Source organism: Leptosomus discolor, chromosome 10 (genome assembly GCF_034619465.1).
Source record: "Leptosomus discolor isolate bLepDis1 chromosome 10, bLepDis1.hap2, whole genome shotgun sequence".
NCBI classification, from domain to species: domain Eukaryota; kingdom Metazoa; phylum Chordata; class Aves; order Leptosomiformes; family Leptosomidae; genus Leptosomus; species Leptosomus discolor.
The window spans coordinates 11,785,446-11,799,553 of NC_141400.1; the positions used below are offsets into that span (position 1 = coordinate 11,785,446).

Below are 14,108 nucleotides of genomic sequence, written 5' to 3' on the forward strand. Positions count from 1 at the left end.
GGTCTGGGTAAATAGCAGCATGTGGTGATGTTCCAGATCAGATGTTGGTTTTGGTAGAAAGAAGGATGTGTTTGGGCATCAGCTGGAGTACCTGGCCACCGCCCTGTCCTGTTCTCCGTCAGCTGTGGCAGTGGGCGCTCGTTTTGGGACCAGGCATGGCTTGAGGGACATCTTGCTGTGGAGGTGGCACTGGAAGTGTCACAGCCAGGATGGCAGTGCCTGCCTCACACCACTGACCATCCGAGCGAAGCGGAGCCACATGGGAGTATCACTGCAGCACCCTACTGTCCCCACGGGCTCTGCTGTGGTACCGAGGGACCCAGTGCCTCCAGCTCCCAGAGGAGAACGCATGTGAGTGTGCTCTCGAGGAGGCTCTGCTGTGCTCTCTCCTGGGAAATCAGATTGGTCCGAATCCAGGCTCCTCATAGCCTGGTAAAAGCCCTTTTTTGTGCAGAGGCCTCCCGCCTGAGTGGCAGGAACTACACGTCTGGCACGAGCCCCGTTGCGTCTTGTCGTTCAAGTCTCCACTTCCAGCAGCTTTGTTCTAATGAGCTGAAAGACAGAGCAGAGCTGAAACGGATTCTGAACTGAAGTCAGAGACTAATAAAGTAGGGTGTGATATTAATTTCAGTAGCAGCCTTGGCTAGAGACAAACGTGGCACTTCCAACATCTAATTGACTTTTTAAAAGAAATTAGTCTGGTTTTCATCTGCGTATTTCCCATGCAGGACGTGTGGTGTTTGGCTGTGCCCTATTGTTAGATGGTCCCAATGGCCATTGAGCAGTAAAATTACACAGACCTTTTGACTTTACAGTCTGCACTGTTAGCTATGGAGACATTCTTCTGTAGCCTTTCCTTCCCTGAGTCAGTAGAAGCTGATTTCTGTGGTTTATGATGTGGATTTGAGGGAGCAGGATGTGGGAGGCTGGCTACTGGCTTCCATTTACGGGCTTTTAGAAGCGAGTGGAGCTGTATCTGTTTCTGCTGGCAGAGCCAGGTTCTCTTAAGTATGTGCAAAAGCATTTTTAAAATGGGAATTTGATTTCCTGCTGTCTGGTAAAACCAAGCAGGTTAAAAAAACAAGGAAGAAGAATAGTGGCTGCCTTCCACGAAATGTGTAGGGAACTTTGAAACCCGTCTTTTTCTTGATCTGTGTACAATGCTGACAGTGAAATTGCTCATAAGAGAGCATCATAAATTAAACTGCAGAGCCTGACACACGGGAAGAGAATTTGGGTTCCTTCTGGCCATTATGCTTTAAATTGATGGCGAAGGAGAGACGCTATCCAGGCTGGCACTGAGCAGAGGTGCGCAGTTCCCACCTTGCCTCCGCTAGAGTAATTGGTTTCCCCTGGAAGTTGTGTGTTGGAGATGACCTTGTAACTAAGAGTATTGGCTGCAGTTTGGGAATATTTTAATTGATTAAGATTATTTTTGGACTAGTGATCTTATTAGAAAGGCAGTTGGTTGAGTGGCCCCCTGAGTTCCTATTATCCTTGTAGACAGATGAGCATTAAAAGGTTGGGTCAGAAAGAGCAAGCCCTGTTGTCTTCTCTGAATTTTCTTGGCCCCTTCTGTTTCTACCATCCATGTCTGCATTTATGCAGAGCACTTGGGGGCCTGCGGGGCGCTCTCCCAGCAGAGGTACAAACAGCCATAAATCCTAATTAAAAGGTATGTTTTATTTTCTGGTTTTAAAAATAAAGAAGATTTAAGAATTCTTGGAATTGAGATGTGTATGTATATTTTGGCCCATCAGGATTAATTGGATTTGCTTCAGCGGTTCGCTGTACTGTGGCTGTTCAGTAGAACGCTGCTAAGCAATTTAAACATCTTTCTCAAATGTATGAGGTTCGTACAACACGTGTCCTGCAATAATTTTGCTCCTGCCGCTGTTGTAAATGTCGAGATTCTTCAGGACCCAGCACGGGGAACCGAGGCACGTACTCCGCTGTGCGGTGAAACTGGGCAGCCCGCCCGGCACCGGGCATGCCGTTCCCCTCCAAAGCCCTGGAGGTGTGTGAGCCCTGCCTTGTCCTGTGGTGCGCATTGTAAACGTGTGTCTCTGTGCACGGAGCGGACCCTGGCAGCTGTGGAAATTTTGGTGTGCTCATAAATCACCTCTGTGCCCTGGAAGAGAGCTGCAGATGAGAGTGTCAGGGTTGACCTTCCGGCAAGTGCAGGAGTGATGAGGGGAAGATTGATGCCTAGAGAGGAGAGCTGGGGATTTACAGAGCCTGCTAGGATTAAACCACCCCTGTCTTAAGCTGGAGTAGGTTTAAGCACTGTTAGACAGGGTTTGGGGGGAGAGTGGGAGAGCTGTTGCTTAACCTCCTCCAGCATATAATCCTAGCATGGTCCTGGTGTGATCCCAGAGACCGTTCCCCACTCTCAGGTGTGAGCTGCCTGCAAGGTCAGCATGGGGATGCTGCTGCAGACCCAGGCAGGGCAATTCAGAGTAGGAGAACCAGTGGTTTATGGAAAACCACAGAGAAGAGCGACATGGTAGGGCCCTGGAAGAGAGAGGGTTTCACCTGCTGAGCATGAGCTAGGCAGGCTCAGTAGAGGAGAGCAGCCATCTTCTAGCAAGAGAGAATCTGGCTGTGAAGCAGCCTTTTGGAGACACAGCAGCAGATCCTAGAAACAGGGTACCAAACCAGGCTGGGTGGGGAAGAGAAGGAATTGGTCAAAGGAAAAAACTCTTAGGTGCGAGCATGAGTGTGTGGACTTGCTGAGCATGATTGCTGCCTTGTTGTGAGCTGATTCTTAACTCGGTGTAAGAGAGGAATGGCATAGGTATTAGGGCATGTAAAAGCTGTAATGTATTAGGGTTTCAGGAAACCACTTAATAGTACGTCTTGCAAAATCTTAGTTGGATAAATAATTCAATTTGGTCTAGATAGTAACATTCCTGGATTGAAATCCTGCTAAAAGACTGTCAGCAAAAGCTGGTGATGAACAGGAGAGAGGCTCATTTGGGGGAGATGTAAACCTGAGGCCAAGAGGATCGATATTAGGTCTGTGTGTGTTTTAACATCCTCATTAATGATCTGTAAGAGGGAGCAAGTGGTGTATATACATTAATAAAATCTACAGATAACACTAAAGCTGGAGAGGTCTTGAACAAAACTCAGCATAGAGGTGCAGTCCAAAGGACTTCACAGGTTCAAAAACATGGGCAACGGACAGCAGAAATTGATGACACTTGAAAATGGGCAGCATATCCATTTGCATTAAAGTAGCCCAAGCCGTGTGCCCCACGAGGCCCCCCTCCTGGCCCAGGAGGTGGTATGAGGCACAAGCGTGTGGCCAGTTTGCTGTGAGTCTCATGGGCAGTAAAACCAACTGCAGCTGCAGACCCAGGCGTGGGTCTCTGCCTGAAACACTGGGTTTGATTCTAATCCTACCTGATTTAGAGAGACAAATTGGACGGGGTCCAGTGCCAGCCTTCGGTAATGTGTACGCCCTCGCTTAAGCCGTTAGGACAGCAACTTGCATAAATGTGTGCCAATTAAGCCTGTGAACCATTCTTGTTGCAGTCCATGTGCTTAAAGCAGCAAGCACTTAGGTTATTCGTGTGGGTATTATTCCAGGAGGCCTCAAGACGACAAATTTCTGAAGTATTCAAGCTTCAAAAATGAAACACTTGTGGCAATACAATGAGAGAACAGCACCAGGAGTAAATACAGCTCTCTCTCCTGCCCTCAGGGTGCATTAATGTGGGTCCCCCAAAATGGTTAGGACTCTGGTTTGGGTCACCTAAAACTGCCTGGGCAGAGTACTAGAAGCTGCGTGGCAGGAAACGGTTCTGGCTTACAGATGTGTGGTGTTCAGTTATTAAAAGGTTTGCGTTTTCTGTTTTGAGCACTTACAAATACCGATGTTTTAGCAAGGCCAAACAAATTCTCTGTAAAATCATGGGCCGCAGGTGCAGTGCATGGTGGTTACTGGCATGAAGTCTATTGTCTCTCCTACTCCTCTGTTTATGTCAGTCTGTAACTCTTTTTGCTCCTTATGCTTATCACACAGCTTTTAATAGTTACAGAATGTGCTTGAATTATGTTTGAAATTAAAATTTCACACAAATAGAGGCTTGTTCTTGAACCAGTGTTTGTGTCTGAGTAGTGGTGGGGAGAGAGCTGGTATTATTTCTTACATACTGTATGCACTCACCATATTTTTTTCCATTACAGCAGGAGTCAAAGGAAGAGAGTGGATTGCAAAAGAAGAGAACAAAACAACAGCTGGATAGAACAAAGTTTGCTGCTAAAAGAAAAATTGCACGTAGGTCTTGAGTGTGGGGCTGGGGAAGGAGACTGGGGCTGAGCAGCTTCTGCTGTTTGTGTTAGAGATTATTTTCCTTCTAGAAAGGCTGTGATGTGGCTGGGGAGGCACAGCTCTGGGAGAAGACCCTTCTCAGGGGTAAAATCTGCCTTTCTGAATAGGCACGCTTGTCACTTGTTTTCTCCCTAGGTGGTGTGTGTGCAGTCTGGTGCACTTCCAAAACAAGGTGTGCGTGAGGGTGTTGGTACCTCACCGAGTTTCAAAATCGGTTGAAGCTGATGTGAAAGCACAGTCAGTCACAAACTGCTTTCCTGTCAGGCCCCTCTGCTGCTGTCTTTCCCTGAAACGTCATGATGCTCTGACCCGGCAGTCGCAGCTCAGGAAAGATCCGAGTCGCAGCTGACAGTTCTCTGAAATCATCGGCTCATAGTGCGGGGGCAGCTGGAGAAGCCAGCGACGTTGGGCATCATAAGGAAGGGTGTTAAGAACAAGAGATTTGCTTTACGTCATTTTGCTGTTATATAAAGCGTTGGTGCACCCACATCGACAGCGCTGTGTGCAGTTCTGGTCTCTGCATCTCAAGGACACGGTGGAGTTAGGGGACATCCTCAGAAGGGCGACCCAAGCCATGAAGGGGAGGGAGCAGCTGCCTTGTGAGGAGCGACTGGGAAGCCTGGGGCTGCTCTGTTAGGGAGAGGAAGGTGGGATCAGAGTTCACATCAGGAAGGCAGGGCCTCAGCTGAACGCAGAGCTGTTGTTTACCAGCTCCTACAGCCAGGGCGCAGTCAGTGGAAATAGCAGGAGATGGATAGGTTTAAAACGGGTGAAGGAAAGTTAATGCTTCTACAGCGTGTAGTGAACTCCTGGAAGTTTGTCGCAGGAGGTTGTGGAGGGGTCAGTACCAGCAGCTTCAATAAGGGATTAAACGCATTCATGGACAATAGGTCTATAAACAGATGCCTAGGGGAACAGGCTGGGATGTTCCCACTTCCATTCTGCAAACAGCATTTCTGGATGCTGGGGATGTACAAGCAGAAGGGACCACTGAGCGTGGCCAGGCTTGCCCGTGCAGCACCACGTGTTGGATGGCCAGGCAGGTGGAGCATGGCTCTGCCCCCGCGGGTCTGGGCTCACGTTCCTCGCTCCACAAGGCGGCGACCCATCTAGGATGTGAAATTCAGAACGTTTTGAAATGGGAGTGATGCTGTCTCCTGCAAAACCCACAGCAACCACTGAACAAAATGGAGCACGCCAGTGCTCCACAAGCAGCAGCAGTTGGGCTTGTCAGTCCTCAGAGGGCTTGTGTGAATTAAATTGTTTTTAATAGAGGCCTAAGGCCATAGCATGAAACAGCCTGGCTCTTTGTGGGAGTTGAAACCCACTGTGTGTGTCCTGTGTCGAACAAGTAAGATAGCAAAGTCAGAGATGGGGGAAGAGTTCTTCTTTTTTTTTTTCTTTCTGTCCCAAAAGAAACAGAACACCAAATAAAAGCTGAACCCCCCCCTTGGAGATGCTGTTAAAATGTGACCAAACATATGGTGTTGCTGAAGTTGGATGTCCTCGTTGCATTGTTGAGTGTGCCGAGTTTTGGGAGCTGGTGCTATGTGAAAGGTGTTCAGTGTGCTCCAGAAAATCCATGGGACACAGGGACGGCTCTCTCGTCTCTCAGTATAATGGAGGAGTTTTGCTGCGTTTCTAGACATTGAAATTCTTGATAATAGTTTTTCTCTTCCTGGGGCAAAAGCTGCCTTTTTTTTTTTATAGTGTGCACGTCTGCCTCCTTGAAGCGCAGGAGGTTGAGAGTGCTGGCGCTGCTCGGTTGGAGAGCGGTCGCTTGTTTAAGCACGTGTGGTGTGGGTCTGTTCTCTCATGGGAAGCTGTAATTGGACTTTTGGTGTTTGCTTTTAGGCAAATTAAGATTTGAAGTAGTAATTATTTTTCTCAGTGTCTTTAAATAAATTCTTTGAATTGCGAAGCAAATTGGTCTTTTGTAAAGATTCGGTGCTTCTGGGTAGAGCAAGTTCTTTCTCCTCAAAACTGGAAAATTTCAGATATTTGCAGGCTCTGGTTATAAAGCGTCTCCTCCCATTTTTGCTTTGTTGTGGTTTTATTCATTTTAACCTAAAGCCATAACTAAAATATATCTGTGACGTTTCGTCCTGACAGGATAAATGGAAATACAAAACCTAAAGAAGTCTCTCTCTCTTTTTCCGGAGGAAGTCGGTGCTTTAAAGCACATTTGAATGTTTTTACTGTAATTGCACTTTGGATATGTGGAAATACAGAGATCCCGCATTTCCATTATTTTTGAGTAAATCTCTTATTAGTAAGTGTTAGAACTACAACTAGTGGGGTTTTGCATCTAATTCACTTTGCAAATGTCAAAATGGAACATAAATCGCTTAGCAAATTGCCGTATTAGCATTTAAAAAGGCTCTGAAATGGTTTAATTTGTTTAGGGCTGCAGTGTCTTAAAAACAGTTTCTCCCTGACCCCTCCTTCCCATCTGTGGGTTTCTTGGATGCCCTGGTCCCCGGAGAGGCCCTGGGACTTCACGCTGCGTTGGGATGGATGTGTGGCGAGTGCATTTTGGAGTGTCAGACACAGAATTCCCAGCTGGAGGTGCCGGCGCTTCCCCACCCGGCAGTGGGAACGGGCTTGTGCGAGGTGTGTGAGCTGAGTGTGACGGAGTGGAGCGTGTCGGTCCAGAGGGAGAGGGGTCATCCCTCCCCGGGGCTGCGGGAGCTCCGGGAGCACGGCTCGCCGCTGCCGCACGCTCGAGTGCTCCGGAGGTCTGTTTGCACACCCCGGTCAGGGGCTAGTGCAACACTCTCAGTTGCTAATCATCCTAAATTATAACCGGTGCAATCAACATCATGTTTAATAAAATGCACAGTGCTGAGAAATGATCAGAAGTGGAGCACGAAATGCTGTCAGCCCTGGACTGCTCAGCTTAAAGCAGGTCAGGTCTCCTGGAAGGCATGAGCAGCGCTGCTCTTTGCTCTCCCCACTACAATGCCAGGTGGATTTAAACTCGAGATTTCCCTGTCTCAGTTGAGCACCTACTCAACTGGAACGTGCACTAAGTGCATCTTGTTTGTCACTGGTTTCTTTGCCAGAGGCAGCATTTGTCTGGCACATTCCCCGTCCCCAGAGGGGAAATTGCTGTGCCAGGGAGGGAGAAGAAAACAAAATGTACGGTAGTAACTCGCCAAAGAATGTTTCTTTTTATTAAGCTTCATGGATGTTGATAGCCCGAACTGGTGCCCATCAGGCCCCCGTTTTAATTTAAGCACGTGGGAAGTCTTGTGTTGTGGGGCACTGATTGTGTGCACCGGGTTTCTGGCACATGTCAGAGTTTGCAGGATCTGGCCTGATTGCTGGGATGGTTTGGGCAGGGAAACAAATTGGCTTACTGAATGCTTGGGAGGTGTTTGGTGTTGTGGAAATGCTGCGTGTTACTGTTGTTCTTGGGGACAGGAGCCTTCTTCATACACCAGACTGTTGTGTGCTTTCTGTTAAGCGATGCGTTTATTTTTTTTCCCCTGGTCCCTCCTGGTTGTAACATCATAAAGTGACTTTGTCCAAGGACAAAGGATCCCCACGAGCCCTGAATGCACTGCAATCTGCCTTCGCTTCAACCTCTTAATTTTTAAAGAAATCAAAAGAAAAAAAAAAAACACAACCAGAAACGCACAAGACCAACCTAAAGCTAAGTGCTGATTTAGTAGGACACATAAAGGAATCTATGGCTGGTAATCAGAACAGTCCAAAAATGCTTCAAATCCTGCTTGGGTGGGGGAGAACCAGCCTGCCATTAGCAACGAGCTGGGGGAAGGGCAAAGCAAAGCCAAGCCTGCTGCTGTGTGGATGCACCTCAATGCAGCAGTGCCGTGATGCACAGGCTGTGCTACGACCAGTGCAGTCCCAGGCTGCTTCAAGGAAGGCTGCGCTGCTCTGTTCTGGTGGCAGCTGGTAGGAAGAGGATGGGTTAGAAAATGGGAGCCTGCAACTTCTAAATGCATCTTTACCCAGGGAAACGTCTGTCTCCGAAACTGGCTGCAGTGAAGGCATGTTTTGTGCTCGGGCGGCCTTCCTGTTCAGATCGTGTCTCTTAAAGCTCTTCTAGCCCAGCGGAGAGCAAGCCTTTTGGTTCATGCATGAGATGGCACGTGCAGGAGTCTGCCTGGGGGAGAGAGCGGGTTTTGAAGGAAATCTGTCAATTTGTTTCAAGTGAGAAGAGGTATTTTTCAGCTCCTGAGAGTGCTGTTGAGTTGTTTTCCAAGCTGTGCTCTGTTCTGCAGGCTTTGTATATTTTAAGCATAGTAAAAGTGTTGGACTGAATCTAAGTAAATCTAAGTGTTTTCCAAAGTAACTAACTCCTTTGTTTCTAAATAGCCAGTCTCGCTTTCTGGTTTGCTCTGAGTGAGGAATATTTCAAGAAGAGATTTTCTGCTGAAATAGCAGTTACAACTGTAGGAAACCTGTTTCCCATGCATGACTGACTTAGTGATGCAGTGGAGTGGTGATGTGAGCAGAAGGGGGATGTATGCATGTGAAAGATCCTCCATAATACCACCGAGCAAGTAACATTATCCTCCACAGAGCTTTCCACCTGCGGCTCAGGGTGAACAACGTGTAGCTCTTTTTCTCTCGGGTAGGTCTCCTGTGGTATTGCAGGTATCTGTGTGGCAGAAGGCAGCGAGGTGTGCTATTTGGCTTGTAAAAAAAGTGTATTAAAGAAGATGTGTTCTTTATCCTGCCTTGCTGCTGAGCCTATCTGGTATAAAAATGAGCGTAGTTCAGAAATCTGTCCTTTCCCCCTCTCCGTAAATATGGTGTGTTCTGGAGCTGTAGAGTGTGATGTTTGATGAAGGCAAATACAATGTCCCGTTGCAGTTAATATACCCAGGGAGTTGTAGTTTGGGCTGCTGTAGAAACCCTAACTGAAGTTCCTGACTTGGGTTACCTTTTTCGTTTAGTGTTGCCTGCTCTGGTTTTGGTGACACCTTTTCAGGAAAGCTGAAGTTTAGATGTTTTGCTCGGCGTTCCTCTTGGGGAGGTAGGACCCTTGGATGTTTCTCCCAACATGCTGGATATATGTTGGGTGTTGCATACACCTGCAGCTGTGACTTGACGTGATCCTTTTTCTTCTGCTGTAGAGATGACTGAAGAGGAACAGTTTGCACTGGCTCTGAAAATGAGTGAGCAAGAAGCCAGACAAGTGAACTGTCAGGAAGAGGAAGAGGAGGAGCTCTTGAGGAAGGCCATTGCTGAGAGCCTTAATGTAAGTGCGCTTCTCTGAAGAGGCTTACTAGGGTTCTTCAGCAACGTTGCTTTCTGTGCTTGTTTGCCACACTGCACAAAAGAAGGTTTTGCTGGGAGCCTAGCAATTTCCAGCATGAGCTGGAACTACAGCAAACACAGAGCAGTTGTTTTGTACTGTTCCTAGTGGGAGGGGTGTATGAAGCCTGACCTCAGCTGTCCCCTATTTTGGGGTACACGGTTCTGATGGGGGCGTAGGTGGTGTCTGCAGTCCAGGTGATGGCTGCCAGTGTGCTGGGGGAGCCCTTGGTATGCTCTGCTGATTGAGAACGCGCCTGTCGGAGAATCAACCTTTTGTTTTTCAGAGCTGTCAGCCCTCAGACTCCTCTGATGCCACCCCTCAGTTGTCTGCAGAAGCGCTGAGCGCGCGAGGCCAAAGCCAGCCCGCTGAGAAAGAAGGCTCTGAGATCCTGGGAGGTCTGGCGCTTTGCCCTGACACCCCTTGCTCCGAGTGCAGCTCCCACTCACAGAGTGCCAGAGCTGATGGGAACAGACAGATGGATGTCGCCCGGAGCCCCCTGGTAGTGTTGAGGAGGTTAAGCCAGGAAATCGTTGAAAGCTCACTAGTATCCAGCATAATCGTGTCTCCGGGGAAGGGCCAGCCTGTGACAAGGTCAAGTGAAAAGCCTTCCTCACCAGCAAAAAGTGATTCTAGTAACATGTTACCCAGCCCTCTCAGAGAGGACCTTATCTCTTTGAGTCCCACCTTCGGCAGGGTGACTTCAGGCTCCTGGCAACTGACACCTCGGAGACTGTTCACAGGCCCCTCCAGCTCTTCTGAAGCAACAGGCCACAAGCCAAAAGAGCAGCCCCTGCCCTGCACTGGCCGTTCTGCAGGAGAAGCCAGTGCTGGGAGTTCAACCACGCTCTGGAAGAGCTGGACCGCGGAGCAGTGTGGCAGCCCCAGGAGGAGTGGTGGAGGAGCAGGTACCAAACACACCTCGCAGCCCGGGCACGCTGCCAAAGTCTGTGTTTCCACAGAGCAAGCAGAGCAGAACGAGGTGCCCGACAGCGCCCCTGAGCTTTGCTTACTGAATGCGGTGGAGGAGAAGCACAAGCAGGAGGAGGCAAGAGACACAGTGCACTATTACTGGGGCATCCCTTTCTGCCCCAAAGGGGTGGACCCCAACCAGTACACCAAAGTCATCTTGTGTCAGCTGGAGGTTTACCAGAAGAGCCTGAAGCAGGCTCAGAGGCAGCTATTGCATAAGAAGGAGTTTGGTAACCCAGTTGTGCCCAGTTCTTCCTTGAGCCAAAACGAGCTTGGGAAGGGGGAACAGATAAGCAGGGAGAACGGTGTTGCTGATGATACAGAAGATGGAGACCCAGATGGGCAGAAGGAGTCTGAGAGCATCACCTGGCTCCTCCCTTCAAAGAGGAGGGAGGCAGAGAGTCCAGGGCACAGCATGGAAGAAGAGAAGAACTCTACTTCGGATGATGAACCGACCACCAGCTACTGCCAGGTAAGATCTTTGCCGCTGAGCAGACGTTGAGCAGTCCTGCTCTTCTGTCCATTTTAGGGCTCAGTCCCTTGTGCAAAACGGGCATTGTTGTTTGATGCTCCTCTTAAATTTAGGGACTTCCTCCCCTAGCCGTGCACAGCTTACTGTGGATAGGAAAAGCGTGCAGGCTGGTACACAGCTCTCAGATGGTAGGGGCCATCATGCAGCCTGGCAGTCGTCCATTAATGCACCACTGAGACAAAGACTTCCAGCTGACTTGTCCATCTCAGAAGGGTGTAGGCCGGCAGGGTGCTGAGCCCGGAGATGATGCTGACCACCGCCAGCTCTGGCAAACCAGCTTATAAACCCACGGCCGTGTGGGGAGCGCTGCGTTTCCCTTCGCAGGCAGGAACGTGGCTTTTGTCCTTGCAGCGCAGCCCTGCCTTTTTGCACCCGCAGGCTCGTCCGCGTCCGTCCGTGCGTCACCCTCGCAAGAGCTCTTTTCCCTCCTGGGCCCGTGGTGGTGGCCGGGAGAGGCTCTGCGTGCTCGCAGGCGTCTTCTGCCTGCCCAGGGTGATCTGTCAGCGCGGCGGTGCTCATCGTCCTTGTTCTGGTGGTTGGACATCTTCTCTCTGACTTGCGTGTTGGGTCTGCTAGTCGCTAGGTGTCAGCCTCTGTCTCCGTCAGGGCTCTCTCGTTGGAGCGGAAGGCAGCTTTCTGTCACTGCTAAGTTTAAACAGATTGCTAGTCAGATGAAGTATTTATTACTGCTGTATTTTAGGTTTGTGTCAGCCTTTTCCAACCCTCATTTTTCATAATGACTTCACTCCCGGATCATTGTATAACTTTATCTTCTCTATGACTGAAGCCTCGGCTCTGTTGTTCCTGTTTTCAAGTGTATTTGATCATTTACCCTGGTGTTAGAAAGATACTTAACTTGTTTTGTGATATTTATATTCTGTCTTGTAATATTGAACACTTAGGAAAAACGTCATGTCTGCATTTTCTGGTTGCAGAAAAAGAGCAGAGCAGTCTGTGCTGAAATGTGACTTTTTGTGACAGTGCTCTGGCTTGGGTTTAGCAGATATAAACAAGCCTTAGAGGTGACCTGCAGAGGAAAGAAACAGACTTGTGCCCTTTTTCATTTCTGTAGGATAGATGCAAAAAGGTTCTTAAGGCAAACTGCTTTTTTTTCTTCTGTGTCTTTTCCTTTGGAAATGGAGGTGTGATTAATCTGAAAGATTGGGGTGACTGCAGGTCTGTGGAGGTGTACACTAAAGCCCTTGGAAAGCTAAAGCAGCTGGGAAGGGCATGAACTTCTAATTAGTATTGAAAATTGTGTGGGGTTTTTTTTTTTTTTATATTATCCGTTTAATGCTAATACCTAATTAATTCTTGGGGAGAAAAAGAGGTTTTAATGGTGCTGAGGGGGAACTTGTAATGTACTCATCCTGACCACAAGAGCTCTCTGAGCCGTAACACATACGTAGATGTAGTCTTTCTGATATTTTTAAGGTGAAAAGATAAGGAAGGGGGAGGGAGAGCACACTTGAAAATTTTTACCCTAGCCCCAAATTTGCCAGTCTTTCATTTACTTCAGAGAAAATAATTTCTAAATGCCCTTTCATCTGCCTTATCACACCCAGCTTGAGAGGCTGCTCCCTTCTCTCGCCTCTCTGTGCAGTCGCACACTGAGGCCAGCACGGGTGATTTACTTGCAAAATCGATATGTTTGATGTTTGCTTGTGCCTTGTCTCCATTTTTTTTCCTGCTATCAAATACAATTCCACCGGCAGTGACAAAGCAGGGGCCCAGAGCAGCCGTGTCCCCAGTGTGGTCCATCACATGGAGGCCCTGCTGCCTGTACTGCCCTGGGGCTCCCCCAGTGCCACCAGGGCTGCTTTGCTGGTGGGAGGTTTTAGGCTGTGCCGAGGCCAGAAGCTATCCGCAGGGACTCAAAGCTATCCTTGAAAAAGCCTCGTGCCGTGTGTTGTGCCAGTGAAACGAAGGTGCAGATGATGTGCTTGAGGGAGCCTGCCTGTACCTCTGCTTTGAAACCCTCACCTGGAGCGGGCAGAGACCTTCCACCCTGGCAGTAGCCAACTGCTGCGACTGCCACCCACAGCCGAGGGATGTTTGCACAGAGCAAATCCTGGTTGTCAGGAGATCTCGTGGCCTGTGAACCTGCACTAACGAACTTCAGTGCTAATAGAATCAATTCCTTCATAGCCTTTCAAATAAGGTTAGGGGACTCTTGATCTTTAAAAGATGCAGAGGGAAAAGACCCGATTCTGGAGAGTTAAGAGTCTAGTGACCGGAATTAGTGCCATACCTTATAACATATACATTAGGAAAAACAGAAATGTGGCCCAGTGTTCATGACCAGGGCAGAGGCATTGTTAAGGTATGCACAGTTCAGGAAAAGGAGAAATAGAAATAAAGGAGGAGGTGGGGTATTTTATGTTAATGATGAGTTAGGCTGTGAAGAAATAACAGCATAGATAAAACAGAATATTTGGGGAATCTGACAGGAGCCTTTCTTTTGGGGCTTGCTGGGGAAGTGCATCCAGGAGTGGAGCTGATCGAAGTTGAAACCTGTGGTGGAAGTCAAACTCCAAGAGTTTAATAGACTCAAGGAAGGGGGAGGAAAACCCCTTGGATTTCTTTGAGGACTAGCATGAGAAATCGTGGTCCTGACAGCAAGGACTGCTAATAAACCGTTGTAATTCCACCTGATTAGAGAATGGCAAGTGTAACATGTACACTGAAGAAGAAGAAAGAGATCTGGGTAATGACTGGCATGTTAGCCTGACCTTGGCAGTGCATAAGGCTTTTGAACAAATTTTAAAGGAAATAATAAGTGGAGTCGTAGAGCTAAATGAAAAATGGGATAAAATGCACACGGATTTACCAGCTGTAGATTGTGCAGGTTAATCTGTTCCCTCTCTTTGATGGGACGGCTGATTTTCCAGTCAAGAAAAATGCAACAGATCTTATCTGTACGAAATTTCAGAAAAGTACTTCTCATGGCCAAACATCAGCCGTAACAGTTGATC

General features: G+C 48.4%; 1 protein-coding gene across 8 annotated transcripts in view; it reads left to right on the plus strand.

The window, feature by feature from the left end:
* The window catches only part of UIMC1 (ubiquitin interaction motif containing 1), a 36,642-nt gene that overhangs the window by 5,041 nt on the left and 17,493 nt on the right, over window positions 1–14,108 (plus strand). For 6 of the 8 annotated variants that reach the window (XM_086470870.1, XM_086470867.1, XM_009948265.2 and 3 more), the window contains 3 exons: window positions 4,195–4,285; window positions 9,448–9,572; window positions 9,916–11,073. In XM_086470870.1, the coding sequence (XP_086326996.1) occupies window positions 4,195–4,285; window positions 9,448–9,572; window positions 9,916–11,073 (1,374 nt within the window). The remainder of the gene's footprint in view (window positions 1–4,194; window positions 4,286–9,447; window positions 9,573–9,915; window positions 11,074–14,108) is intronic. The other 2 variants (XM_086470869.1, XM_086470873.1) reach the window with 1 other exon arrangement.